The 26245-nt window shown below is 43.6% G+C and overlaps 1 protein-coding gene across 3 annotated transcripts in view; it reads left to right on the forward strand.

Moving 5' to 3' along the window:
- The window catches only part of FBXL18 (F-box and leucine rich repeat protein 18), a 52687-nt gene extending 26902 nt beyond the window's left edge, over positions 1 to 25785 (forward strand). For all 3 annotated transcript variants that reach the window (XM_030212009.1, XM_030212011.1, XM_030212010.1), the window contains exon 6: positions 21969 to 25785. In XM_030212009.1, coding sequence (XP_030067869.1) covers positions 21969 to 22125 — 157 coding nt within the window. In that variant the 3' untranslated portion in view covers positions 22126 to 25785. The remainder of the gene's footprint in view (positions 1 to 21968) is intronic.
- Positions 25786 to 26245: the final 460 nt, after the last annotated feature.

Here is a 26245-nt window from a genome sequence, read left to right on the forward strand (position 1 = left end):
TATATCATGTACATACATACATGATAAAGAGAAATACATTATGGTATTGCATGAAGGTTCCTGAGTAATAAATTGGATTGTAACATACATTAGGTCATCGACTATAGAGAGATCCTGTTCGACATAAGGTTAAAGTGGGAGTGCTTGATCATTATTAGCAGAGAGGTTACGCAGTCATGCGATAAAAGTTTGGTTTTGTATAGATCGTGTATAATGTTATTATTTGGTATTTAGGATGGATGTTTATGGTAGCGGCCAAGCCAAGCTTTCTAAATATAAAAACATCAGTTTGTTGTTCTGAGGTTTGATTTCTGTAAAGCTTAATTGTCTGTTTCTGTTTGTCCACCACATACACGCCCACGCTATACTATGTGCAACTCCTGGTTGCTTTTTATTTTATTTCATTCAATTTTCTTTTCCAACAGCAAAACCTGTTCCTGGTTACTTTGAAGAACCGCAGTATCGTGTCTTTCTACTGAAAATGCGATCCTTTCTCTAGGATATTTTTCATAGTGTCTCTGATGGGAAATGGGATCGGATAATATACTAGGACTAGGGGGCATGCAATTAAACTACAGTGTAGTAAATTTAAAACAAATCGGAGAACATTTTTCTTCACCCAACGTGTAATTAAACTCTGGAATTCATTGCCGGAAAATGTGGCGAAGGCGGTTAGCTTAGCAGAGTTTAAAAAGGGGTTGGACGGTTTCCTAAAGGACAAGTCCGTAAACCGCTACTAAACGGACTTGGAAAAATCCAAAATCCCAGGAATAACATGTATAGAATGTTTGTACGTTTGGGAAGCTTGCCAGGTGCCCTTGGCCTGGATTGGCCGCTGTCGTGGACAAGATGCTGGGCTCGATGGACCCTTGGTCTTTTCCCAGTGTGGCATTACTTATGTACTTATGCCCTCTACTTGGCTCACTTTTATTACATAGAGCAGTGATTTTAACCTATTGTGATGTCATAGTGGCTCATTCCACCAATAAGAGCCAACCTCATTAGTGATGTCACAATGGCTTGATTGTATAGAATGTTTGTACATTTGGGAAGCTTGCCAGGTGCCCTTGGCCTGGATTGGCTGCTGTCGTGGACAAGATGCTGGGCTCGATGAACCCTTGGTCTTTTCCCAGTGTGGCATTACTTATGTACTTATGTAATATGTGGTTTTTCCAGTCATATGACTCTTCCTGGATACTGCTGTCATCCAGCGTGCTTGGAATCGGGTTTTCATGATGACATCCACTAGGTGGCGCTACAGTTTATAGAAAACCAGATCCTGAATCATCATTACGAATTTGGAGATAAATAGAAATAAAACATAATAAAAAAAAAAAAGCCAAGTGAATACATTTTCTTGACAAGCTTTCAAAGGTTGGTTATGAACAAAAAGATGACAGTAGTTGGAGATGTACAAAGAAGCATGCATACATAGGCTTGGTAAATTTAAAACGAATCGGAGAAAATTTTTCTTCACCCAACGTGTAATTAGACTCTGGAATTCGTTGCCGGAGAACGTGGTACGGGCGGTTAGCTTGACGAAGTTTAAAAAGGGGTTAGATAGATTCCTAAAGGACAAGTCCATAGACCGCTATTAAATGGACTTGGAAAAATTCCGCATTTTTAGGTATAACTTGTCTGGAATGTTTTTACGTTTGGGGAGCGTGCCAGGTGCCCTTGACCTGGATTGGCCACTGTCGGTGACAGGATGCTGGGCTAGATGGACCTTTGGTCTTTCCCAGTATGGCACTACTTATGTACTTATGCTGTGTGCTTAGAATTTTTTTCACCAGACACACACTTATTTTTCTAAAAGAGGATTCTGTTTTCTGAATGTATTTTTTTTTTTTTGTTTAATTGGTTAGATGAATTCGTTATAGTGTGGATTTGAATCGTGCATACATTCCAGCAGCTTTAATGTGAGCTTTTCCCTTCCTCTCTGCTGGGATGTTTTAGCTGTCACCTGAAATAAATCCTGTTCTGATCCAAGGTATCAGCTGTACCAAACTCCGCATAGGCTTTGTGATATGGACAGATGTTTATTTGGTGGGAAGTACCTTAAAAATCCTTGTTCTTATGAGAATTTCAGCACGGGGGGGGGGGGGGGGGGGTGATTATATATAGCCGCCCTTGCTCCCAGTAAAATACAGGTCAATGGCTCAGGCTAAAGAGCTAGGCCTCTACAAGCAAAATGGCTCATAATAAGAGCTGGGCTTCTCTTAAAAATCCAAAGTCATCTCTGATACAAAATACATTTTTCCGCAGCACAAGCTGAACTGAGTTCTCAGGGAGCTGGCACGGGAGGGGGTCCTTTGCTCTTATAAACATGCCTGGGACTGGCAGCGGTGAAGAGTCATGAGAGAGATATTTTGGGCTAATGAAAGTAGATAAAGGGGTAGATGTACGTAGTTAGAGAGTACTCAGAGGGAGGGGGAGCTGAGAAGAGCAGAGTGACCGATGAAGTCATCTCGCCAGCTGTGCTTTGCACCCCTTTTGTGTATAGTTAGAACCTGGGACCCAATGAAGTCACCCTTATCGGTACCTTATCAACTGATAAGGGATAGCAAGTTCTGCTGACAAAGCTGGATCCCATTGGAATCAATTGGGTTGAGACAGTATAAAGGAAGCACCCCGAGAGGTGTAAGATGCTGATGGAGGAGAAAGACAGAGCACCACAGAGAGCTGGTGTGTCGTGTGATTCTGTTCCACTGTATGATTGACTGAATTGCTGGTATCCTCATTATTGGGTAATGTATCAATGCTAATTAATACTAATAAACTAGATCTCTTTAGCTAATTAAAACTGGGTTCCTCTTTAATTACAGACTTAGCTACGGCTGAGCCTGTACCGAACTGCCATGAGCAGATTCAAGGTTGGGAAAGCTAGATATTTGGAGGGCATATGCAACTTTGCCCAGAGAGATGAGACGGGCCACTGCTTCCGCTGCCTGATTAGTAAAGGCAGATTCTAAGAAAATAAACAGGGGGTAGGAAAGACCTGCTTCCTTTGTCGCTGAGTTTTAGGTGCTTGGATGGCTCGGGGGAAGCAGGCTTCCTTGGTCTTCTCTTAGGTCTAACTGTGGGGATGTGTGTAGAGGTTTCAGCCTGAACTTGCCACATTTGTTTTTCTGTGATTGATGTCCATTAAAGGAAAAGTTGGAGATGGAAATTCTGATGCTCTTCAAAGTCAGCCAGGCAAATAAAAGTATATAGAATCAACAATCGGTGTAGTTTCCCTACTTAGTGGGGGGAGGGGGGCACAGGGTATGGAATAGGTAGCTTGCATTAGCTGTGAAGAGAGGGGAGCCAGTTCAGTAGCTGGAGCAGTTAGGGTGGTGCCCTATGCCAGCCAGCCTCCCCCCTCTCCACCAACCCCCCCCCCCTCAAATGCCCGTGGAATCGATGTAGGTCAGAACTGTGAGGTACAGTATGTCAGCAGCCTCTGTCCTGATGAGGAGAATCAGTAAGGTTTAAATATTCTCAAAGGGTTGTAACATATAAACATAGTAACTTAGGTAACATAGTAAATGACGGCAGATAAAGACCTGAGCGGTCCATCCAGTCTGCCCAACAAGATACAGATAAGAGGGGTTGTAGGAGGACCACCATAAATTAAGGTAATGGAAAAATAATAGAAATATAAGATTTAATAACGGGAAAGCACCCTTTTTCCCTGTCTTAGGTTTCTTTAAGTTTAACAAACATGGTGGGAAAAGGAGACTGAGTAGAGAAATGTAATTTAGCTATATCCTGTGACCAAGAGAACTTGGGCTAGAGCAAACATCTGTGGAGAGAGTACATAGTGCAGTGTATGTGTTGTCATGGGAGCTGGTGGGGAAAGCAGGAGAGTGGACACACAAAAAAGAGGCTATTTCATAGCATCCAGCTGCACTATCATGATGTGTGCTTTGTATCCTCTTCCTACCAGCAGATGGAGGTAGAGAAACTGGTTTTCCCCTAGTGGCATCATCTCTACCTCCAGCAGATGATAGGTTGTTCAGGTTGGTGCTCCTGGCCCCTGTACTAGCTACCAGCTGTGCAGGCTAAGGCTGCATCACTTTTTTTAGAGCCTTACAGCCTTGCTCCCAAGTTTCCAATTCATGGACTGGACCAGGTAGAACATGTAGAGCAGCTCTGCAACCCCGTCATTGCCCAATGGCAGTAACATGGTGAGGCATGCAACGTGGACCCCACAAGGCCCCTGCTGCAGAGGAAGCATGTCTCCACCCCCCTCTTGACCTCCTGCACCTCTCTTGGGGTGCTTCCCTTTGGGCTCCAGGCAGCCCTAGATAATTGGCTTTAATTGTCTGGGCTGCCTGATATATCTGTATTTTGCTGTTGGGAATTAAAAAAAAGAAAATCAAACAAGCCAAAAGAGGAAGAAAAAAGACAAAACTTTCCACACCTCAGAGGAACGAAGGTGGGGGGGGGGGGGGGGGGAGGTTGGCAGCAGGAAAAGCCAGGTGGGTGCCGGGCTATTGTTGGCTCCAGTGGAGCAGGGCAGGCTTGTGTGTACTTGCCATGCCAGCCGGCTAGTGCTGCACTGCCTGGGGCAGACAGTTCCATATGACAGGCTGAATCCAGAAATGGTCCTGGGGAGAGTGTTCTCCCCTAGTTGTTTTCAGGACCCATGGTCCTGGTGCCTTTTGCAGAAACAGACATGTTGGATCCTACTGCATCTTCTTTTATCAGGATCTGTCTCGACCTATGTCAGGGCTTGGGGGGGGGGGGGGGGGGGGGGTGATTGAGGTTTGCATCTACAGCCAAGGAGGGGCTCCCAGGGACCCACAAGATATAAGGAGGAGAGCACACTGATGCAAGGCTGTGACCTTGGGAGGTGGCCAGGAGAAGCTAGAGAACCTCTTGGATACCAAGTCACTTGCTTGTCTCGGTGTCTGAGACAGAGCCCTCTTCAGGAATGGAGGAGGAGGAGTGCTCCTCACTCATCTTGCTGTTCAGGTGGGAAGAGCTTTCCCACCTTATTGAATCTGTGTCTTGGACCCTGAAATTTTCCTTAGTTTCCTCATACAAGTCCTTGCAGGGCCTCTTGTGCACTTTCCTCTCCACACCCACACATTAGCTGAGTGAGATGCTCCGGGTGGAGCTCTCTGGGAGTCCAAGGTGTTAGACTCTATTCCTTCCCTCCTGAGGAGGTGGAGTTGTTTTGGAGGTTGCCCAAGGTGGACGTTCTGGTCGTTGCTTTGGCCAAGAAGACCATTATTTCTGTGGAAGGGGGTTCTACTCTGAGATTCTTTCTCCTCCACAGCGTCGAGTATTCAGGCTGCTATCTGTTTGCGTTATATAGTTAGTCATGTTGCAGTGGCTGCAACAACTGCTGGAGTACCCGGAGGTGACTTTCTTGGACTCAGGGGTGGCCTTCCTGGCTGCTGTCCTTTTTATGATCTAGTTTGGGTATCCTCCTGTTCGGAAGCATTGATTTGCAGCTTCCAAAGGCCAGCTTCCCTTTGAGTCGTTTACTGTTCGGGAAGGATCTGGAGAAGTTGGCCAAGGACTTAGGTGAGTCTTGTCTTCTTTGGCTCTTTGAACTGCACCAGAAAGAGGCCCAGCATGCCTCTTCAGACAAGCCTCATTCCTCGATTGACTTGTTTCAGACACAGGTGTCAACCCAGCTCTGCTCCAGGACCCAGTAGGCCCCTCAAACATGGGTTTTCATAGGCCAAAGGCAGGAGATCAGAGGCCCCTGACTTTTTTCTGGAGGCAGCAGACGTGCACAATGAGGATGTGCTGGGCCCCTCAAGGGCTTAGCTAGGGGCAGACTGGCCTTCTTCAGCCATGAGTGACTCAGATCACCTTGGACCAATAGATATTCAAGTTTATCAGTCAAGGCAAAGCTATGCCTTGGAGTTCACTCATCCAGTTCCTGACACCTTTGTAGTTTTTTCGCACTGTAGCACAGCTGCAAAGTGTTAAGCAGTCTTGGTCATTTAAGTACTTGAAAGGTATTAATGTACAAACAAACCTCTTCCAGAGGCATAGGGGCAGTAGAACTAGAGGACACAAATGGAGGTTGCAGGGAGGTAGACTTAGGAGTAACATCAGGAAACATGAGGTGTGGTGTTAGGCGAGAATAGTGGGAACCAAGGCCAAAGCCGGATAGAATTCTACGGTCTGTTCCGCAAATGGCAAAAGACTGAAAGAAAATTCACCAAATCCAGCGTGGGGGAACTAAGGCCAATGCTGGACAGACTTCTATGGTCTGTGTCCTGCAAGTGGTACAATACAGGTGAAGTTTGGGAACTGCAGTGTTGCAGGTCACGTTTTGCTCGTGAGGGTGCTGCGCAGCTCAGGTGTAGGGAAAAACAGTGGCTAGTAAGTTGAATACTGTCGGCAATATTTAGGGATGATGTGTGGTTATAACCAATACTCTTATCATGTTTGGCTGTCTACATTGTTGGCGTGCTGAAGACTGGACAACCAGTGTTTTAAGCATGGGTGACTGGGGCCCATTCAGAGTGGCAGTCGTGGTTCTGGCCACCAAGTTGAGCAGACTGGGTGGACCGTGCGGGTCTCTATCTGCCGTCATTTATTGTGTTACTATGTGTCGTCCTTTCGCATTTGCTGGACCGTGGAGCAGTGAAACTAGTTCAGGCAAGATTGTAGCTCTTCATTTCATGGTCTTAAAGAAGGGTGGGTCCTTTTGGCCCATTCTCAATCTAAAGGGGACCAATGCCTGTCTCGGAGTCCCTTGCTTTCAAATGGAGATGTCACAGTCAGTGATGGTATCCAGCCGTCTGGGCAAGTTTCTGACTTCCCTGGATCTTTCAGAAGCTTATCTGCATATTCCCGTCAGGGCAGATTGCAAGCGCTTCCTGCGTTTTTGTGTCCTGAGCCAGTATTTTCAGTTCCTGGCCCTCCCTTTTCGTGCTTATGACATCCCCTTGCACCTTCTCCCATATAGTGGGCAAGGACAGTGTTCAGGCAGAATTCCTCAGCAGCTCCCTACTGAACCTGAGAGAGGGGGAGCAGGGGCAGGTAGTGGAGGTTCACTTGCACTGTCAGGGTATTTGAGTCCACCCTTACCTGAATGGTTCGTACAGGCCGACACGCAGATAGATTCCAGGATGGTCATCTCAGGTCATTCAGCTTCTGGAATGCTTAGACTGGGTGTTCTTATGGAATAGTGCATGGGGAAATTGTTGGCTCATAAGTACAACCTTGTAATCAAAAAATGCCCATAAGAAATATAAGGCTCTATTATGGGCATTTTTTGATTACAAGTGGGAAAGAAAACCCTATGAAAGAGATGAGACCACGGACAAAAAATCTTATATAGATAAATGTCGTTGGTCAGACCTTGGTAAATACCTTGGTTTCTGAGAGTTTTTCCCTGCCTGTTATTGTTAGTTACTCACCTTAACAGTAACTTTAGGATTGTGATTGGTTGTTGACCAGTTCGTGCAGTATTAGATTACCACTCTTATATGCCCTTTCTAGTCAGCCCTTTTGTTACAGTGAGTTCCTGTCTTACAGAGTTGGGACTATCGCTTGCCCCTTCTGTTCAGGGCTCGGCACTGCCTTGATGGTGGGAGCGCCTCAGTCACCACCTTCGGGGAGTTTTCACTGTATCCATCTGACTGAGTAATAGTGACTACTGATGTGAGCCTTCTTGGTTGTGGAGGAGAGACCTTATTACTTGGACAGCATGTGGTCTCCACTGGAGGCCACATGGTCCATCAACCACCTGGAGATACAGGCAGTTTGTCTGGCTCTTGTGGCATTCCTCCTGCTGTTCTGGGAGAGAGCAGTCTGGGTGATGGCAGTCAATGTCCTTCCACTGCTTTGGCAGAGGCATACTGGAGTTTTCACAGAGCAGCAGCCCTTATACTGGTCACTGCATCTCAAAAAAAGATATAGTGGAATTAGAAAAGGTACAGAGAAGGGCAATGAAAATGATAAAGGGGATGGGATGACGTCCCTGTGAGGAAAGGCTAAGTGGCTAGGGCTCTTCAGCTTGGAGAAAAGATGGCTGAGTGGAGATATGATAGAGATCTATAAAATAATGAGTGGAGTGGAGCGGGTAGATGTGAATCACTTGTTTACTTTTTCCAAAAATACTAGGACTAGGGGGCATGCAATGAAGCTACAAAGTAGTAAATTTAAAATTAATTGGAGAAAATATTTCTTCACTCAATATGTAACTAAACTCTGGAATTCGTTGCCAGAGAATGTAAGCAATTAACAGCGGGGTTTAAAAAAGGTTTGGATAGCTTCCTAAAAATGAAGTCCATAAGCCATTGTTAAGATGGACTTGGGGAAAATCCACTGCTTATTTCTAGGATAAGCAGCATAAAATTTATTGTAGTGTTTTGGGATCTTGCCAGGTTCTTGTGACCTGGATTGGCCATTGTTGGAAACAGGATGCTGGGCTTGATGGACCTTCGGTCTGTCCCAGTATGGCAATGCTTATGTACATATGTTAAAAGAAAATCTAAGCAGTTTACATAGTTAAAAAAAAACCAAAAACAGGTAGGATAGACAGACAGCAGCAGGAAAAGACACAAAGGCCTGATATAATAAGCTATGAATGCTAAAAATGAGAATGTGAGAGGAATGGAAAGCCTTAGATTATGCATGAGGAAAGGCCTAAAAAACCCAAAACAAAACAGACTTTCAGAGAAGCTTTCAATTTCTTAAAGGAGGATTTGGTCCTAATAACAAAAGGTAGGAGCTAAAACAACAAACCAGGATTGGTGGATACATTCCAGTTAAACCTGACGATGGGAAAGGGTAGTTAAGAGATTATACTAAGAGAAATGGAGTGTTCTGAGTGGGGCAAATGGAATCAGCTTGCATTATAAGAATAATGGAAAGCTGACATAAGACCTAATAGGCAATGGTAAGTTTCTTGAAGGGAATCCAATAGACAGTAGGAGCTAGTGCTCAGTCTGAAGGGACGGGAGGGGGTAACATGATCGTATTTTTTTTTCTCATGCCCAAGTGTAGTTTAGAACATAGTTGCCCTACTGGGTCAGACCAAGGGTCTATCTAGCCCAATACCCTGTTGCCAACAGTGGCCAGTTCAAGTCAGGGCCGCCGAGAGGGGGGGGGCAGGGGGGACAAAATTTCCCAGGCCTCCGGGGGGGGGGGGGGGGGGCGCCGCCGCCGCCGCCATAGTCCGGCCTGCCTGCCCTCCGTCGCTCCCTGGCATTGAATTTAAGCGCCTCACCTTCGAAAGCGCAGCAAGCAGCGTCAGACCACTCCTTCCGTTTCCTGCCCTCGCCTGACGTAACTTCTGCAAGGGCGGGACACGGAAGGAAGGAGTGGTCTGCTGCTGCGCTTTCGAAGGTGAGGCGCTTAAGGTCAGTGCAGAGGGCCCTGTGGAGGGGGGCCCGGCGACCTCGGGTGGGGGGGCCCCGGGGGCGGCCTTGTCCCAGGCCTGGCCCAGTCTCTCAGCGGCCCTGGTTCAGGTCATAAGTACATGGCAGAGCCCCAAAAAGCCGCACGATTCCATGCTATTTAATTTCATGGATAAGTATTGGCCTTGATAATGGTTTATGGACTTTTCCTCCAGGAATTTGTCCAAACCTCTTTTTTTTTTTTTTTTTTTAAACCCAACTACATTAACTTATTTTACTACTTGCTCTGGCAACGAGTTGTGGCTTTTAACCATAAGTTGGGTGAAAAGACATTTTCTTCTTTTTGTTTTAGGAGAGTTACCGTGGAGTGTCCCCTAGACTTTCTGCTGTGTTTGAAAGAATAAACAAATTTTTTTTTTTTTGACATTTGTACCTCGCGCTTTCCCACTCATGGCAGGCTTAATGCGGCTTGCATGGGGCAATGGAGGGTTAAGTGACTTGCCCAGAGTCACAAGGAGCTGCCTGTGCCTGAAGTGGGAACTCAGTTCCCCAGGACCAAAGTCCACCACCCTAACCACTATGCCACTCCTCCACTTTACAATTTACTTGTTCCACTCTATATTCATGAGTCTATCATATCTCCCTTCTGTTTACCAAACTGCGAAGAGCCCAAATCTCTCTATCCTCTCCTCATGAGAGTTGTTCCATTCCCTTAATTATTTTGATCACCCTTCTTGTACCCTATCTTTGTCATCGTGTGTCACTTTGTACTTGTCCATATTAAATTTCATCTGTCATTTGGATGCCCAGTCTTTCAGCCTACGAAGGTCCTTCAGTTTCACACAGTTGACATATATGGATTTAACAACTTCGGGTAGTTTCATGTCATCTGCAAATTTGATCATGGTTCCCATTTTGACATCATTTATAAATGTTAAAAGGACCAGTCCCAGTATAGATCCTTGAAGCACTCCACTGTTAATTTTCCTCCATTGAGATAATTGTCCTTTTAACCCTTCTCTGTTTTTCTATCTTTTAACCAGTTCCTAGTCCACAACAGTGGAGTGGAGGAGTGGCCTAGTGGTTAGGGTGGTGGACTTTGGTCCTGGGGAACTGAGGAACTGAGTTCGATTCCCACTTCAGGCACAAGCAGCTCCTTGTGACTCTGGGCAAGTCACTTAACCCTCCATTGCCCCATGTAAGCCGCATTGAGCCTGCCATGAGTAGGAAAGTGCGGGGTACAAATGTAACAAAAATAAAATAGCTTCCTCTCCCATGGCTTTATATTTTTTTCAGGAGCCTCTCATGAGGAACTTTGTCAAAAGCTTTCTGAAAGTCTCCCACAACTTCTTACAATCCTGCTTCTAACAGCTTTGAATAATTTAGTATCGTCTGCAAATTTGTTCCCCTAACTCATTGCTCTCTTTTCTGGATCATTTATAAATATGTTAAAAAGCAACATTTCCAGTACTTATTCCTAGGGAACTGACCATTGAGTTCTTCTTCTCTGTTTTCTGTCTTTTAGCCAGTTTCCAAGTCAGCCTAGGGCATTGCCTCCTGCTCCATGATTTTTTAATTTCCTGAGGAGTCTCTCATGAGGAACTTGGTTAAAAGAAAAAAGAAATTTATTTGAACATCCAGAATTACTGTATCAACCATCTCACCCTTATCCAGCATGTCTTATGCCTCTGCATGTGAAGTCAGTTCTTTTTATCTGTCTCTGGGATCTCCAGATAAACTTTCCACCCTCACTCTTTCTTTCTTCAGGTGTCTGTTATGTATGTAGTGATCTACAAAAGACTGGGATGGATGAAATACTAGTATAGCTCTTACATTCAGATTTATCTTCCTACTAGTAAAAAAAGGCCCATTTTCTGTAGGCAAGGAAACGGGCCTTAGGCAGGCAAATTTTCCCCCCCCCCTCGCCGGCGAAAACCGCCCCCCCCCCTGCCGTCGCCGCCGTTGTTGTGCTACCTGTGCTTACAGCCGAAGTGTTGTTCTGTCCTTCGCGTAGTTTCCTCAGTCATCTTGTCTGGAAGTTCCTCTGCGTGCGTCTGACACTCCTCCCCTTGCCTTGGAATCAGCTGTCTTGATGTCAGTTACGTCCGTGCATGTCTGCCTCGCAGACCACCTCCAGCCAGGGAGCCACGGTCCCAAGCATAGAACGTTGGAGGTGAGAACTATTTTATATAGGATTTACATAAATCTGCTTCCACAGTAGCAAAAAGGTCTTGCTCCAGTGTGTGTTTACCCTTATTTTCTGGATTTAATAAACGAGATTAGAGGTAAAAATGATTCTCAGAGGACAAGAAGTCTGTTGTATTCTCACAGATCTGTGATGTCAACCGTCAGAGGCTGGTGTGAATGCTGATTAGTACGATTAACTTAGAACTTTCTAGCAGCGTCCCACTGTACGTGTGGTGGTGCCTTCCCACCCAGTGCGTGAGCGCAGGTGGCTCGATCTTCATTTTTCCATGGAGCAGGGAGGACGCATCATTGCGTTCTCCTTTTAGTGCGTACTTTAGTTCATTGTTTTCTTGTGCAGGTATTTTTGTCCTTTTTTGAGTATTTTTCATTTTTTTCTTTATTTCCATTTAATTTTAGTAGGGATTTTTTTTTTTGAGGAACCCGTACATGCACGGTGGGCGGGAAGGCACCAGCGCACGCGTTGTGGGACGCTGCTAGAAAGTTCCAAGTTAATCTCGTAAGTCAACATCCGCACCGGGCTTCGTCGGATGACATCGCCCAGCTGTGTGAGAATACTTGGCCTGCCGTCCTCGAAGAACACCTGCTACAGGTGAGTGAGTTTGCTTTCCAGTACCTTCACTTTTCTCACGATGACCTAAATAGAATATCTTCTTCTTGCATGTAAGCAAATGTGTATTAATAAAGTGTAGGGAATCTGACAGAATCTGCCTTGGGGAAACCTTCACTTTTAAAGCACAGGCATATCGCAAACAAAGCGATTTGCTAAGAGAAAAAAAAAATTGATATTCAGAGAGGATGAACAGCAAGAGGAGCACATGGGAATTGGCCTACTTTTCGGCAGCTTACAAACCAGCTCTGTAACCTTCTTTTCTCAAGAGACCCTATGCAGGATAGATAGATAGAAATAGAACACTCAGCTTTGTGAAAGGCAGCACCTCAGGGATAATTACACCACCGTGTTTCAGGCAATTGACTCTGGCAAGGCAGGAATTAAATACACTGAATAGTGGTGTTTACCCACTTCTGAACCCCCCCCCCCATCCAAAATTAGCAGCTTATAAAAATGAGTTATAGCCATGGGCGGTTTGGGGGGGGGGGGGTTGACAGGGGGCAGTTCCCCCTCCCAAACCAGCTGTCACCCCATCCTCAATCCCCTGAGCCGCCAGCAGCCTCTGCGAGAAAGCAGCATGCACGCTGCTTTAGTCCCTTTTGACCTGCCCCCGGAAGCCTTTATTTCTCCTTCAACTTCCTGTTCCCATGCAGGCAGGACGCTGTAAGAGAGAGAAGGGCCTCTGGGGCAGGTCTAAAGCAGCATGCGTGCTGCTTTTGCTGAGGCTGCCGGCGGCTCGGGGGGAGTGTGATACTGGGCGCCACTGGAAGACTCCAGTGCTGCGGCGGGAGAGAGACATGCCTCACCCTTTGCCGCCCCCCCCCCCGCCCCAATAATGAAAACGTCAAACTATGCCCATGGTTCTGCTACCACTTGAGTAGGAGGTAAAAGAGCGCGCCCAATGGATAATGTGACAAAGTGCAGGAACATCTCATTTTTTACTGCTGTTTTATAAGTTAATTCATTTAGGGGCCCTTTTTACTAAACTGCACTTGAATTTGGGCTTAATGTGTGGTAATGCGGCATTTTACTGTGCGCTAAGCCAAGATTTAATGCAGCCCTTTTGAAGGATTTTTAAAATATATTTTATTGCAGTGTCAGTGTGTGGTACCCGCATAGAGTTAACACGGAAGCACTTAACCGCCTGCTATTTACGAGATGCCAACTGCTCCCGCATTAACTCTTTTTTAGCCAATTAACATGCGTTGAAAAGAATGCACTAGCTGGTAAACATTTCTACACCCACTTTCAACCCATGACGTGCCCCCTCCCAAAAATATGTTTAAAAAATCAGTAACGTCAGAAGAAGTGATGTCATCACTGGAAAATGGCAGCCTGATTCCTTAGCTCCGCTGAAGCGGGAGATGTAATCATTGGAAAACCCGTTAATCTCGACTGAAAACCCTCACTGTTTACTTCTGAGTTGCTGGAGAGATGGCAGTGCGGAAAAAACTGGACAAATTTAAATTCGCAGCTGCGAAGAGAGCTAGCAGCTCAAACTCCCTGCAGAAGGCAGCAGTACTCCGTTCCAAGATGGCGGAGGAGGAATCGGACTCGGACCCCGACCACCTGGAGCAAATAGAGAGTGACACAGAACTTACCAAGCAAGATGTTGCGCACTGGTTGAAAGAGCTGAAGGTGGAAATGACCGCGGTCAGGAAGGATATACAGGCGACGGTATCGGAACTGCGGATCGAGGTCCGGGAGATCGGGACCTGCCTTGAACAGATGGAGGAGCGTATGGATGGTCTTGCAGACAATTGGCAAAAGCTGCAATCAGAGCTGAAAGTGGAACGTAAAAGCAGATCAGAGTTACAGCTGGCACTGGAGGACTTGGCGAACAGATCCAGACGCTGCAGTCTGCGCTTTAAGGGGATGCCAGAGGAGGCCTCATATAAGGATTGCATGCAGGTGATTAAAGAGATCAGTGCTTTCATCCTCAATACAGGAGAAAATGCCTCAGGAGATTTGGAGAACGTGTCCATCAATTTAGACAGGGCCCACAGAAGTCTGGGGCCTCAGAGAGATTCATTGCCCATGGACATAATTGCGTGCTTTCATGAGTACAGTGTGGAGAAAAGCAAGGACCTTAGATGAAGTTGAGTGGAATAACTGTAAAGTCAAGGTATTCCAGGACCTGGCCAAGGCTGCTCTACAGTGTTGGAGAGATATGCGGGAGGTTACTACCTACCTACAGCAAAATGGTTTGAGATACAGATGGTTATATCCTTTTGGATTACAATTTTCGGTGGGAACACAGTCGTGTAGAGTCCAAAACACAACTGAGGCTTGGAGTGCCCTTTTGGAGTTGGATCGCTCGGATCTTCCTACCTCAGTGGTCGTGGGCCGGGCCTGAGGTTGCCCACCAATTCGAAATCAACTTGGCAGAAGGCGCGCGGTGGTGGGGGCAGAGGGCCACGGCTGGAGACAAACGTTGCCACATGATTAGACTTGAGTTCTGGACTACTTCATGTTCTGGAGATCCTGCAGGGATCCGTGTTAACAAAACATTTCTTTAACTTGCCAAATATTGTCACACAGCATGTATGACGATTGGAAGCTTAAGTGCTTCTCTTATACATGCTGTGTGACAATATTTGGCGATATTGGATTAAGTAACTGCTCTTCTGTTGTGCCTGTTGAAGGTCACAGGCTATCTGAAAATCACATAGCCTCAGTTTACTGAGAAAGTCCTGTAGGTGATCAATCCTGGTAGCTGAAGCCTCTTCCAGCCTCAAACGATTTCACAATTATCCATAACCAGACATGGTCCCACAGAAATCCATTCACTCTTAATCTATCCTCGGGGCCTAAAATAAAGCTTTTTTTTTTTTTTCCAGGTTTTTTGCTATCTTGTTATTTTCTAATTGTCATGTAAAATCCAAACATTGTCTGTGCAGGTCTCCCAGCTGTTGCTCTTAAGAAATTACGAACCGTCCAGAATACGGACAGACGCATCCTTTCTCATTTCAAGCAATTTGACCATGTCCTCTCCCCTGTTAAAACAGCATCACTGGTTGCCCATTTCATCTTGAATCACCCACAGAATTCTCATTATTGCCTTCCGATTAGGCTCCCACCTTTACCTAACACGATTACCCCCTACTGGCCTTCTAGGGTCCTTCAGTCTGCTTATGACTCTCCTCTGTCTGTCCCTTCAGTTTTTGTGCAAGGCTTGAGTGTACCTGACATTGTGCCTTTTTTTTGTTTCGCCCCTTCTTGTGGAACACCTTCCTCGCAGACTTGAGATCAGAGTTGTCGTACCCTTGCTTTTACAGCCTGCTAAAGGCTCATTTATTTTCAGTAGTATTCAATGACCCCCCCCATCCCCCCCCCCCCCCTTAGTTCGTTCTCTCTGGGTCAAGCTCCATCTGTGGGCATCTTCAAATCTAAGCTAAAAGCCCACCTTTTTGATGCTACTTTTAACTCCTAACACTTATTCACTTGTTCAGAACCCTTATTTTATCATCCTCACTTTAATATTCTCTTATCTCTTGTTTGTCCTGTTTGTCTGTCCTAATTAGATTGTAAGCTCTGTTGAGCAGGGACTGTCTCTTCATGTTCCAGTGTAGTGCTGCGTACGTTTAGTAGCGCTATAGAAATGATAAGTAGTAGTAGTAGTCTTTGGGATTCCGGAATGTTGCTACTCTTTGGGATTCCGGAACCTTGCTACTCTTTGGGATTCCGGAACCTTGCTACTCTTTGCCCTTATCTCTTATTTGTCCTGTTTGTCTGTCCTAATTGGATTGTAAGCTCTGTCGAGCAGGGACTGTCTCTTCATGTTCAAGTGTACAGCGCTGCGTACGTCTAGTAGCGCTATAGAAATGATTAGTAGTAGTAGTTTTCTTTCTTTTTGAGCTCTTGCAGGTGCATCCTGGACTAAGACATGCCTGAGCAGTCGGCAACTTTTTCTCTATCGTCTATTTTTTATTCTCCTCTTTCCCCTGTCCTATTATGTACTTCCTTTCTATTGTTCTTTTTTCCATTAGTATTGTACACCGCTTTGAGTCCCGCACGTTCCTTAATCTTCACTTCCCCAGTTGCAAAGGCCTAAAATATAAACTAATGCATGCGTCAAACTTTTCTTACCCGAGTACACAGTTATGGAACGCACTGCCGCGCAACTTAAAAACTATTTATGAACTAACTAATTTTTACAAATCTCTGAAGACCCACCTCTTCAATAAGTCATACCACAAAGACCAACAAGGGTAAATGTAACTCATCTCCACATTACCCATAATCGGAACTGTTTTTTCATATATCTGATCTTATTTCTTATTATGTTATGCACAACCTTTTCGTAACACTGTCTGTTTTCCGATCTATTATCCACCAAGAACTGATACATTTTAAGATTGTTTAACTTTCTATTATGTCATGCATGATCTTTATGTAACACTAATTGTTTTCTGTTCTATTATCCACCAAGAACGATACATTGTAAGCCACATTGAGCCTGGAAAAAAGGTGGGAAAATGTGGGATACAATAAATATATTAAATGCCTTAATATACATAATCATAAACTGCAATCAAGCTAGAACTAGCTGCCAGAGGATGTGATAACAGTGGTTAGCGTATTTGAGTTTAAAAAAGGTTTGGATGAGTTCCTGGAGGAAAAGTCCACAGTCTGTTATTGAGATGGACATGGTGGAAGCCACTGCTTTGCCCTGGGATTGGTAGCATGGAATGTTGCTACTAATTGGGTTTCTACCAGGTACTTTTGATCTGGATTGGCCACTGTTGGAAATAAGATACTAGGCTGGGTGGACCTTTAGTCTGACCCAGTATTGCTATTCTTATGTTGTAGCTGAATCTATTTATCAATTTTGTCAATTAGTTGCATAACTATGGGGGTAGTTACGTTTTCACACGAGTGATATGGATGTTGGATAACTTTTTGTTTCTTAAATGATGTATTTAAAAATTGTATTTACTCAGGTTCCATTTGTCTAATATTACACTTTGTTTAAAGATCAGAAACCATTCAGTGTAGCACACACGCAACAACAGGGGAAACCAAGAGGGGGAAACAAATGTTCATATCACTGTATATGTTATATCTATTGATTCCACAGACAAGTTGTCATTTATCTGTATGTTCTTCAAAAACCACTGTAATCTGGGTATAGTCTTTTTGAGTTCTCTCATATTGTTAACCTGACCTTCAACTTTAAATGGATGACATATTTTATTAGGAGCTTTTCTTTCTGTGTATCTTTCTCTGGATGTAGTTCTTCTGCTCCCATGTGCAGACCCCCCCCCCCCCCCCCCCCCCCGGGGCATCAAGTATGAGATTTTCATCCATTTGACTCCATGCAAATTAGATTAGGTCTTCAGAATCTTTTATCCTTTTTATATTTCTACCACTACAGTGCTACTAGATGTACACATCGCTATTTGAGCGAATTACTACTACTTATAATTTCTAAAATGCTGCTAGATGTACGCAGCGCTGTACACTTGAACATGAAGGGACAGTCCCTGCTAGACAGAGCTTACAATCTAATTAGGACAAACAGGACAAACAAGGGATAAGGACAAAGAGTAACAAGATTCCGGAACCCAAAGAATAGCAAGATTCCGGAATCCCAAAGACTGCTACTACTACTTATCATTTCTATAGCGCTACTAGACGTATGCAGCGCTGTACACTTGAACATGAAGAGACAGTCCCTGCTCGACAGAGCTTACAATCTAATTAGGACAAACAAGGGATAAAGGGATAAGGGCAAAGAGTAGCAAGGTTCCGGAATCCCAAAGACTGCTACTACTACTAATCATTTCTATAGCGCTACTAGACGTACGCAGCGCTGTACACTTGAACATGAAGAGACAGTCCCTGCTCGACAGAGCTTACAATCTAATTAGAACAAACAGGACAAACAAGGGATAAGGACAAAGAGTAACAAGATTCCGGAACCCAAAGAGTAGCAAAGATTCCGGAATCCCAAAGACTACTACTACTACTTATCATTTCTATAGCGCTACTACACGTACGCAGCGCTGTACACTTGAATATGAAGAGACAGTCCCTGCTCGACAGAGCTTACAATCTAATTAGGACAGACAAACAGGAAAAACGAGAGAGAAGGGAATATTAAAGTGAGGATGATAAAATAAGGGTTCTGAACAAGTGAATAAGGGTTAGAAGTTAAAAGCAGCATCAAAAAGGACTTACAACTTGCCTCTTCCCAACTCATTGGGTTTCTAACCTTGTTTCTTCAAAAGTCATTCATGTCAAGATATTACTAAGAGATGAAAACCTCAAAAAAAAAAAAGGATTTATAAGCAGTTTAAAGTTCTGTTGCTTATTTCTTCACCATGCAAAATGTCGTGACATATACTGTGTACAATAAAAGCCCCTTTATATAAGTTGAAATGCATTAATCAGAGTCTGTGTTTATTTGGACACCAATAGCAATCTTCATCACCACCACTGAGCAGGTTGAACTTTATCCTTCTGTTAACTGTCTCTCATGCCCTGATGCTCGGAAAGACATGCAGGCGCTAGAGGTCATTAGCGCCCCGCGTTAGTGAGCGCAGAATGCTTATAGGCTCTAGCATGGGAGACAACGAGTACTCCGAGTGCGTCCATTTGACTGTACTAACGCAAATAGCATGCTAATACAGTCAAATGGATGTTAATGAGGCCATTTCCCTCCCAATGCTTAGAGAACAGCGCACGAAACAAAGCCGCCTTACCGCTGAAAAAATAACACCAGCTTGGAGCACATGTTAGGGTGTTTGAAAAAGAGGGTTTCTCATGATTCTCTTGTTTAAAGTGCAAGTCAGAGCAAACCCAAAAGTGAAAGTACACATTTGGTGCCTGTTTCCTAGTTAAATTAAACATAAGCATTTCAATTTTTTTTTAAGGTGCAGAAAATAGATGCCAATGTATGCTTCAGCTTACCATGAAACACTTCTGCACATGCGCCAAGCACATCTCCCCCGCCCTCCCCTTGCTTTTACAGCATGCATATAGTTTGAATATCATTTCCTTTGAGCGTTGGCGAGCTAGGTTTCTGTGCTGTTCATTCCACGGCAGTTCTGAGCATCGGCCTGTCAGACTCCGAGTGAAATCTTACAGCAGGTCTGTGATACAGATAAGGATGTTCGTTTTCTGAAATGGTCTCAAGATGCAAAGAACTCTGCATTTTCCTCCTTACAGCCCCTCGGGATCCCAAAGAACCAAGGCTATTTTCCAAAATGCATTTACCACATCTATATAACAGATCATCGGTACTGTAACAGTTGCATTGGGCAATATATTTTTATGTATAGAAAATGTTACTTATCATATCCTGTGCTCAGTACTGCATGAACTTTTAATGTTAAGTGTGTTTTTCCTTGCAAATTCTACTTTAAATGGACTCTGCAACAGCCATTCCTTAGATTTTTGGTTTCCCCAGGACTTGCACATTTCTGCCTGCAGCACAGCTCTGGAATTCGTTGCCAGAGAATGTGGTAAAGGCGGTTAGCTTAGCGGGGTTTAAAAAGGGTCTGGGCGGCTTCCTAAAGGAAAAGTCCACAGACCATTATTAAATTGACTTGGGAAAATTTATTTCTGGAGTGGCCTAGTGGTTAGAGTGGTGGACTTTGGTCCTCGGGAACTGGGTTCGATTCCCACTTCAGGCACAGGCAGCTCCTTGTGACTCTGGGCAAGTCACTTAACCCTCCATTGCCCCAGGTACAAATAAGTACCTGTATATACTATGTAAGCCGCATTGAACCTGCTATGAGTGGGAAAGCGCGGGGTACAAATGTAGGAAAAATAAAAAAATAAAATGTATTGAGCTTTTCTGGGATCTTGCCAGGTATTTGTGACCTGGGTTGGCCACAGTTGGAAACAGGATACTGGGCTTATGTCAATACTTATGTATTTATGTACTTAAGTGATTGAGAGCTGTGCTGTTTATTTAGAAGATGGCTCTTTTGAAAGGTACCCGGGAGGCCTTTAACTGGACAGTGTTTCAATATGTATGGGAGAAGACTGGGCTACTGTAAGTCATTGCTTTCAATTTTAGGAACTTTTTTTTTTTTTGCCTTTTTCTGTGCTCACAGAAAAGTATTTAAAATAGGTGAGATCTATTGCTTTCAGTAAATCCAGACTGCTCCAATTTGACTGCCCCTATCGGACTGACCGTTCACTTGTCTTCTAGATTGTAAGCTCTTTGAGCAGGGACTGTCCCTCTATGTAAATTGTACAGCACTGCGTAACCCTAGTAGCACTTTAGAAATGTTAAGTAGTAAGTAGCATTTTCTTTTGGCTACCAAATTATATAAATAGGAACAGATAACCAACAGCCCACATTTGTGCAAAGCTTATGGAGTTTGTTGCAATAAAAGAAAGTGCACACGTATGTTTTCTTTGTCACACATTTGTGCCTGCTTTTTGTGAGGATTCTCTTCTCTTGTGACCGAACCTGGGTCCAGGACTGCCTCTTAAAACAACTGTGGAAAAAGTAGGCACATTGTAACGTATATGTAAACTTTCACCAGTGTATAGGATGGGCAGTAATCAGGCCATATCTTTGAGTTTGAGTCTCTCTCTCTCTCTCTCTCTCTCTCTCTTTCTCTTTCTCTTCCCCCCCCCCCCCCTCCTCCTTCTTTAGTGTCTCATAACCTAAACTTTGTGAGTAGATCTAATTTAAAAGAGATCCAGGTGAAAAATTAGGCCATCACATTCAGGAATGGAATTGCAGTACCTCCACAGCTCATTCATCATCCCCTTTCACCTCTTCCCACCTTTGCCTGGGGAAAAATTATTTGCACTGGAATGTTTGTTTGCCTGTATAGATATATGAAGAAAAGAATTACTCTTTAGGGTGTAGTTGAAGTAAAAATGTGAACACATAATCCATGAAGATTTGTTTTTAATGAGTTGCTGTCATAACATTAAAACTTTTGATTAATATTTTACTAAAATGGCATGCAGATCTGGGAGAGAGAAGGGTGGGACTCAAACACATGTAGCAGCTGGGGGGGGGAGGGAGGGAATTGTGTTCCGTTTCCATAACTGAGCTGAATAAACAGCCTAAAACATTCAGAAATAGTCTGATCGGCTCAGCTTTCCTTGTGCCTTGTACTCACTGTGTAATTTTTCCCACTCCACCATATCAGATGGAGTTACTGTGAAGTTGTCATGTAGTGCTCTCACTGTTTCCAAATGCAAAAACGGAAGTGGGCAGGAGGATAGTTAGCATAGGCACGGAATTTGTTGCCAGAGAATGTGATAAAATCAGTTAGCTTAGCAGGGTTTAAAAAAGGTTTAGCTAACTTCCTAAAAAAAAGTCCATAAGCCTTTATTAAGCTGGCCTTGGGGAAAATTCACTGCTTATTTCTAGGATAAGCAGCATAAAATGTATTGTACTGTTTTGGGATCTTGCCAAGTACTTGTAACTAGAAACGGGATGCTGGGTTGATGGACCATTGTTCAGACCCAGTATGGCAACGCTTATCTTCTTTATGCATAGTCTTCTGCTTGTTGATTAGCCTGTTACTGAATATCCTTTTTCACACGTGATTTTTTTTTTTGGGGGGGGGGGGGGGGGGAGGGTTGAGTGTACATAGGTTTGGTGCCTCGTTTTTCTCCTAGCTTCAGTCCTTTATTGGTTTATCTATTGCCACTAGACTTTGTATAATGTGCAGTGATGGTGACTTTAAGCTGCATGTGTTAATTTGGATTACTTAATGTGGTTCTCCTGCCAAATCTCAGTGAGTTAGTCTGGCAAAAATGACTTATTATTATTATTTTTTTTTAAAGAAGTCTTATATTTTTTGAAGCTGGATCGTGTTTATCTATTTGACGCCTTTATGCATCTGTTTAAGTTTCCAGGCACATCGCCCTGCACTGAACGTCGTCATTTTCCCCCTGCTGCACGAGGGCTTGACTGATGTGATCAGAGATGTTCCCATAATGCACCTGGACGAAATAACCTTATTTAAGAGCCGTGTAGCAGAGGAACCTCCGAACCTTTGGTGGTGATTTGAGCCGTAGCGGACACTGGAACAGTTGGAATAAAATAGCTGTTAGTCCACATCACCTTTTTACGGTGGATTACTGAGTGGATGGTTCACAATTGCCCCAGGTCATTTCAACCACAGAGCGAGTGTTGAGATGTAAGAGAAGGGGAAAGAGAGCTTTAGAGAACACATCTCTCCATTTTTTTTCATCAAAGGAAAGTTGGGGAGTTTTTATTTTAATGGTAAAACATGGGTTTACATTGAATTGAACATACTATACAAAAATAAAATTCTGAAGGCTTTGGAAGTCTCTGAATTTTGTCACCTGGTAATCAGTGTGATTAATGCTAAAGTAATAAACCCACATGCATTTGCTTTCTTCCGGGCTTCTGTGTCTGTATATGGTGAGCTCCGTGTGTCCCGAGTGCAGCCTCATTGCTGCTTAATGGGGATCCTGATAATGAAGAATCAGCAGAAAGCCTTGAAGTGGGAAGCAGAGCGCAGTTCAGATGAGCCCGGTGAGCTCTAAAGTACTTCTCGATAAAGCAGCTACAGCAACATTCTGTAATCTCTTAAAATGCGCACCCTGCATGTGCTGACGCTTTGCAAAAATTAGAAATTAAACTTTGACTGTCGTTTGTGGCAAGTCATGATTTTAACCTCTGTGCCTGATAGTTTTGTGCTAAATGTTGTCACATTCAGATTTTGAAAGCATTGATTCTTTTTTTTTGGGTGGGGGGGGGGGGGGGAGTGGGTAAACTAATTTTTGTTTGCCTCTGTTATTTGCTTTGAGGACGCCTACCTTTTAAAGAATGTCAAAGGAAAGGAAACTCCCGAGGCCTAGATTCTGAGGGCTAAACAGTAGTTCAGACTGAGATGGATAAATTTCACCCCATGTTAGGTTGAGTGTATGCACATTAAGACCATGTTTTCATTTTTCAGCGGCCAAAACCAAGCTTATGTACTTAAGTAGTGGGTGTGCTTAAGTTTTGCGTCTTTCTTATTTCCTTATCCTGCCAACTATGACAAACGTGCCGGCGCCTTTTCTGATCTTCGGATATTTCTTGTGTTGACTCTTGGCCAGCTGTGCAGCCGTGCGACTGTAAGATAGGGGTAGGATGGAGCATGCTGTCAGAGGGAGCTGTGCTAGAAGACCGCTTACAGTGGGATTATTTAGACAATTCCTATTCATTTAAATTCCTTGAGATAGAAAGTACCAAGAAGCGAGAGAGTTTCTAGTGTTATCCCACCTTTTGTAGAGTTTTTTTTTTTTTCTTGGCAGATTACTCCTTTTGCATTCCCTATTCCCATGTCCTCTGTCTTTAGTTCTGTTTAGATGCTTTGACCTTACAAATTTGTATCTTTGATATTCCAGCTAAGCAGCAGCAACAACAACAACAAAAAAACCCCAAGTCACTTTAAATGTGTTTTGTCATAGTAAAATTCTGAGATGGAAGAACAAGACCATCTGGCCAAACGTGTGTTACAAATGCAGAATATAAAGTGAAAATCCACCGAAGGATCCTTTCAGCATGTCCAGTACTGTCAAGTGCTCAATTATATTTTCAGCCTTGTAATAGATTGTGAGGCAGGTCTCTTGGAAACATTAATTTGTTTAGCTTCAATTCTTTATTTTAATTCCGGGTCCTTGATCAATGTGCTGGAGAACTGTGGTTTTTTTTTTTTTTTTTTTTTTTAAAAGCAGCTGCTTGTTTGCTGTATTAGAAGATCTATTTCAATTCTAGTGGTATTAGCAGCCCATAGACCCCACCAGTAAAGCCAGAAGAAAGAAAAACGGAAACAGATGTGGTGTCAGGGGCACCTGCTTTTCATTCTGTCATGGGATGGGAGAAAAAAGTAGAATAATGGTCCCCTGTGGAAGACATGAAAGGAAAGCCCTTCTCGGTCCTTAATCCTGTATTTAGTCCTTTTGTCAGATGATGTCTTGAAAGAACTTTATTTCCTTTGCAGCGAGGTACAGTTTTTTTTTTACAGCACATTTTCTTGTAGGTATTTGTTTTAAATGACTTTTTCTGGGGCTGGCCTGCTGATTTGGTGGCCATTCTGTGCCCCGCTGTACAGAGGAACCTGGATCAGGGCTTCAGCTTCCAGTGCTGAGTTTGGGAGTCCTAGTCATTAGGCAGTGGTGACACCTGGTGGTCAGATTTAGGACTCCTAGTTACACTTTGCTAGATGGCTAGTCAAGGACTGTCAGTGTGAAGATTGGGCTGAAATGAGAGGGAAAATCCTTTGTTTTTGTTTTTTTTTAAATGAAGACTCATGACTGTAGATCCAGCGCTTATTCTGATTGAGCTACAAGTAAAAGGAGAAAGTTAAAAATGTTTGAAAAAGCAAAATGTCCTCTGTGCTGTTCAGAAGGGAGGGGTTGGGGAAGAGGCATGTGGGAAAATGACCCACTACAGAGGAAGGAATGGGAAATCGGAAAATGGTTTTTACAGAAAGTAAGGTTTGGTACAGTTCCTGCTGCAAATCCTCTTTTCAGAGGAAGGAGAAGTGTGAATTTTTTTTTCAGCTGCTTCTCTGCTCCTGACTGCCTCTTACCAGATGTTAATAATGTGCTTATTTTCTTTAAGTGCTATTTTGGCACCAGTGTTAATTACAATTTATATTCTGAAACATTTACACTAGAGGGAGAAAGTTCCCTGATAACAGCCCTCAGCTGGCAGAGTGGTGCTATTAAACACAGCACCATATGTTACCGACAAAAGGAATGAATACCCCAACACTTCAGCAGCATAAAGATATCCAGTAGCGTCATTGTATGTATGTTTATGATTAAAAGAAAATAATAAAAGTTAAAATGTAAATGTCTTTTCTGTGTGTTTTGGTTTATAACCCAGTTGTTATAATGCAGAAGTTTATTAAAACTAATTATGCAGGAAGATAGTTTCAACACATGTGTAAACTCCTCCTGGGTCGCATTTGATTTCCTGTTTGAGCTTCTCTCATTTGGCCGGTTGATGCTGGAGCTGTAGAGTGACTCCTTTTTGTCCAGTTGAAGTGTTGCAAAGTAGATCCCGTGAAAGGGTTCTAATTGGACTGTTCTGGTTCTGAACTATGCGTATATACTCTCACTGAAGCTGTTTAGGTGCACTACGATCACCCATTGAAACAAAGGACCAGCTCACCAGTGGAGGTCCTTCATGCAGCTACTTAAAACTGCTTCATACCATAAGAGTGTGGCCTTCCACCTCGTTCACTAATGACTTACATCAACAAGGCGCAGTAGCTGTTGTGATTTGGCATTTGAAGAATGGCGTAGCTTTGTGCTTCTGGTCTCTGTAAAGGTTTGCCTGATTGCCTGGCGGATGCACCTTGCTTAGGGGACTTTTTTTTGGACACGAGGTAAAAACACAGGCTAAAATCAAAGATCATTGTTTTTTCACCATACAAGTTATCCAATCCAGCCCCCTGACCAACCTTCATCCCACATGCAAGAACTTTCATTCTTTCTATAGATGGTAGCTGTAGCGCACAGTGTGTCTAGCTGTACATCTCCTGTAGGTGATTCCAGCCCTACAGACAAGGCCTAGGGTTAGTGGGCTTTACATACAAAAGGGGCCTCTGTTCTTTTGGGGGGGAAAAAAGAAGTTACTTTTTTAAAATACTGAACAAAAAATTAATTTGGTTACTGGATTTTTCCTTAATTATAGGGCAACCTTCGAAAGCTAATCAAGAAATGTATTAAGTTATGTCCAATAAAAAAAGGTATCATCTTATTTTCTTTTCCATGTTTTATTTTGTTTGATTTCTATAGATTCTACATGGAATGTTGCTATTCCACTAGCAACATTCCATGTAGAAGTTGGCCCTTGCAGATCACCAATGTGGCCGCGCAGGCTTCTGCAGGACATTAGACTCACAGAAACAGAAGCCTGCGCAGCCTTCTACATGGAATGTTGCTAGTGGAATAGCAACATTCCATGTAGAATCTCCAATAGTAGCAACATTCATTGTAGAATCTCCAATGGTATCTATTTTACTGTCATAGTAATGCTTGAATGTTTTCACTTATATACACTGTCAGCTAGCACATTTGCTTATTTCCGATCTGAGGAAGAAGGGCGACCTTCGAAAGCTAATCAAGAAATGTATTAAGTTATGTCCAATAAAAAAGGTAT

Source organism: Microcaecilia unicolor, chromosome 8, assembly GCF_901765095.1.
Source record: "Microcaecilia unicolor chromosome 8, aMicUni1.1, whole genome shotgun sequence".
Classification (NCBI taxonomy): Eukaryota; Metazoa; Chordata; class Amphibia; order Gymnophiona; family Siphonopidae; genus Microcaecilia; species Microcaecilia unicolor.